General features: G+C 50.7%; 1 protein-coding gene across 1 annotated transcript; it reads left to right on the top strand.

Moving 5' to 3' along the window:
- Positions 1-587: 587 nt before the first annotated feature.
- LOC106001973 (neuralized-like protein 4) lies at positions 588-1,506 on the top strand (the record flags this gene model as incomplete). The annotated part of the gene is made up of 3 exons (XM_013036905.1): positions 588-658; positions 771-1,035; positions 1,278-1,506. Coding segments are annotated over exons 2-3 (438 nt in total), but the record flags the coding sequence as incomplete, so codon positions are not given.
- Between the last annotated feature and the right edge of the window lie 884 nt (positions 1,507-2,390).

The raw sequence follows: 2,390 nt of genomic DNA, 5'->3' as shown, positions 1-2,390 counted from the left end.
ACCCTGTGCAAGGTCCTGGATTCAATACCTAATGCTACCAAAAAAAGTGCCTTTTTTTGTTGGTGATGGTAGTGGTAGTCATGGGGCTTGAACTTTGGGCCTAGTCGCTCTCCCTGAGCTCTTTTGCTCAAAGCTAGTATTCTACAACTTTGATCCACAGCACCACTTTTTTTTTTTTTTTTTTTTTTGGTCAGTGGTGGGCTTGAACTTAGGGCTTGGACACTGTCCCTAAGCTTTTACTCAAGGCTAGCACTCTGCCACTTGAGCCACAATGCCAGTTCTGTTTTTTTCTGTTTACGTGGTACTAAGAATCAAACCTAGGGGCTGGGAAGGTGGCTCAGCGGTAGAGCGGTTGCCTTGCATGCTCAAGGCCCCGGGTTCGATTCCTCAGCACCACATAAGCAAAAAGAAAAAAGCCGGAAGTGGCGCTGTGGCTCAAGTGGTAGAGTGCTAGCCTTGAGCTGAAGAGCTGAGGGACAGCGCCCAGGCCCAGAGTTCAGGCCCCACGATAGTGGAAAGGCCCAGGACTACTGTGGAACTTGACTGACTAAATTCCAGATTGAGTTATTTTTCTGCTTTGAACAGGAAGGTGACCATATTGGCCTGACCAGAAAGTCCAACTCTGCTCTGCACTTTTTCATTAATGGCATTGACCAGGGTAAGAAGACACTGAGGAAGGGCCATTTGTCTGGGCTGTCATTGAGTCTGGTCCCTAGCTCACTTCCTCTTTGGTTCTTGCCTTCCCGAGACTCGCCTCCTCTCCTTCACAGGTGTGGCTACCCCATTGACACCCCCGGTAGTCTATGGTGTTGTAGACTTATATGGGATGGCTGTGAAGGTCACTATCGTTCACAATAACAACCACAGCGACCGTCTTCGTCGGAACAATGCCATCCTGCGTGCACTATCCCCTGAGGGTGCTCTTCGTCGTGCTGCTCCTGCTGCCCAGGCAGAACCTGAGCGCTTGCTTTTCCACCCCAACTGTGGGCAGAAGGCAGCCATTACCCACGAGGGACGCACTGCCCTGAGGCCCCAGTATGGCCCATGGGGTGGGGAGAAACCTACAGAAGGGGCTCTACTGGCATCGGGGCAGGGTGGAAACATAGAAGGCAGTGGGAGTCTGGTTTGGGGAGTCCTGGACAGAAAGATGGGGAGCTTCTGGAGCATGAGGTCTGGTTGGTGGCTTAGGGCTGTGTCTGCCGGCAGGTGCTTCTGGGCTAAGATTTGATAGACTCAGTGTGTGTTGGTATCTGAGTTTGTGCTTGCTGTGTTCTCAGTGCCACCGATGACTTCAACCATGGCGTGGTACTGAGCAGCAGAGCCCTTCGGGACGGAGAGGTGTTTCAGGTGCGCATTGACAAGATGGTGGACAAATGGGCTGGCTCCATTGAGATTGGTGTCACCACCCACAACCCTGCCTACCTCCAGTTGCCCTCTACTATGACCAACCTGCGCTCTGGTGAGCTTCTAAGAAGGACAAGACTGGGATTGGGACTTAGAGAGAAAGTGATCCCTACATTCCAGGCCTTTGTTCTCTTGTTTTTCTCTCTCTGCTGGCCCTTGTTCTATTCTCTCTCTCCTTCTCCCCCCCTCCCTCTCCCTCCTTTTCCCCCTTCCCCTCCCTCCCTTCCCCTATCCCTCTCTGTCAGTTCTGGGGCTTTAACTTAGGTAGCTTGAGCCTTTGTGCTCAAGACTAGTTCTACCACTTGACTCACAGCCCTCTTCCAGCTTTTTTGGTAGTTGTTTGGAATTAAGAGTCTTGGACTGGGGCTGAGAATGTGACTTAATGGTAGAAGTGCTTGCCTAGCATGCATGAAGTCTTGGGTTCCATTCCTCAGTACCACAAGTAGAAAAAGCTGGAAGTGGTGCTGTGGCTCAAAAGAAGCTCAGGGACAGTGCTCAGGCTCTGATTTCAAGCCTCAGGACTGGCAAAAAAAAGAGAGAGAGTCTTGGACTTCCCTGCCAGGGCTGACTTTGAACTGTCTCCTGAGTAGCTAGGATTACAGGCATAAGCCCTTGGTACCCAGCTTGCTCTTTTTGTGCTGGTATTGAAGCTTGAACTCAGGGCCTGGCCATTTGTCCTTTGCTTTTTTTACTCAATGTTAGTATAATTAACACTTGACCACTTGAGCCATAGCTACACTTTGGCTTTTTGGTGATTAATTGGAGAGAAGAGTATCATAGACTTTCTCGCTTGGGGCTAGCTTTGAACTGTGATGATCAGATTTCAGCCTCCTGAGTAGCTAGGATTACTAGATGAGCTACCTTCCAGTTTCTTTTTTTTTTTGGTGCGGTTGTGGGGCCTGAACTCTGGGCCTGGGCGCTGTCCCTCAGCTCTTCAGCTCAAGGCTAGCGCTCTACCACTTGAGCCACAGCGCCACTTCCAGCTT

The sequence above is a fragment of the Dipodomys ordii genome, unplaced genomic scaffold (genome assembly GCF_000151885.1).
Source record: "Dipodomys ordii isolate 6190 unplaced genomic scaffold, Dord_2.0 Scaffold1451, whole genome shotgun sequence".
NCBI lineage: Eukaryota > Metazoa > Chordata > Mammalia > Rodentia > Heteromyidae > Dipodomys > Dipodomys ordii.
The sequence above is the reverse complement of the archived record's forward strand: the minus strand, read 5'-3'. Positions and strand labels throughout refer to the sequence as shown.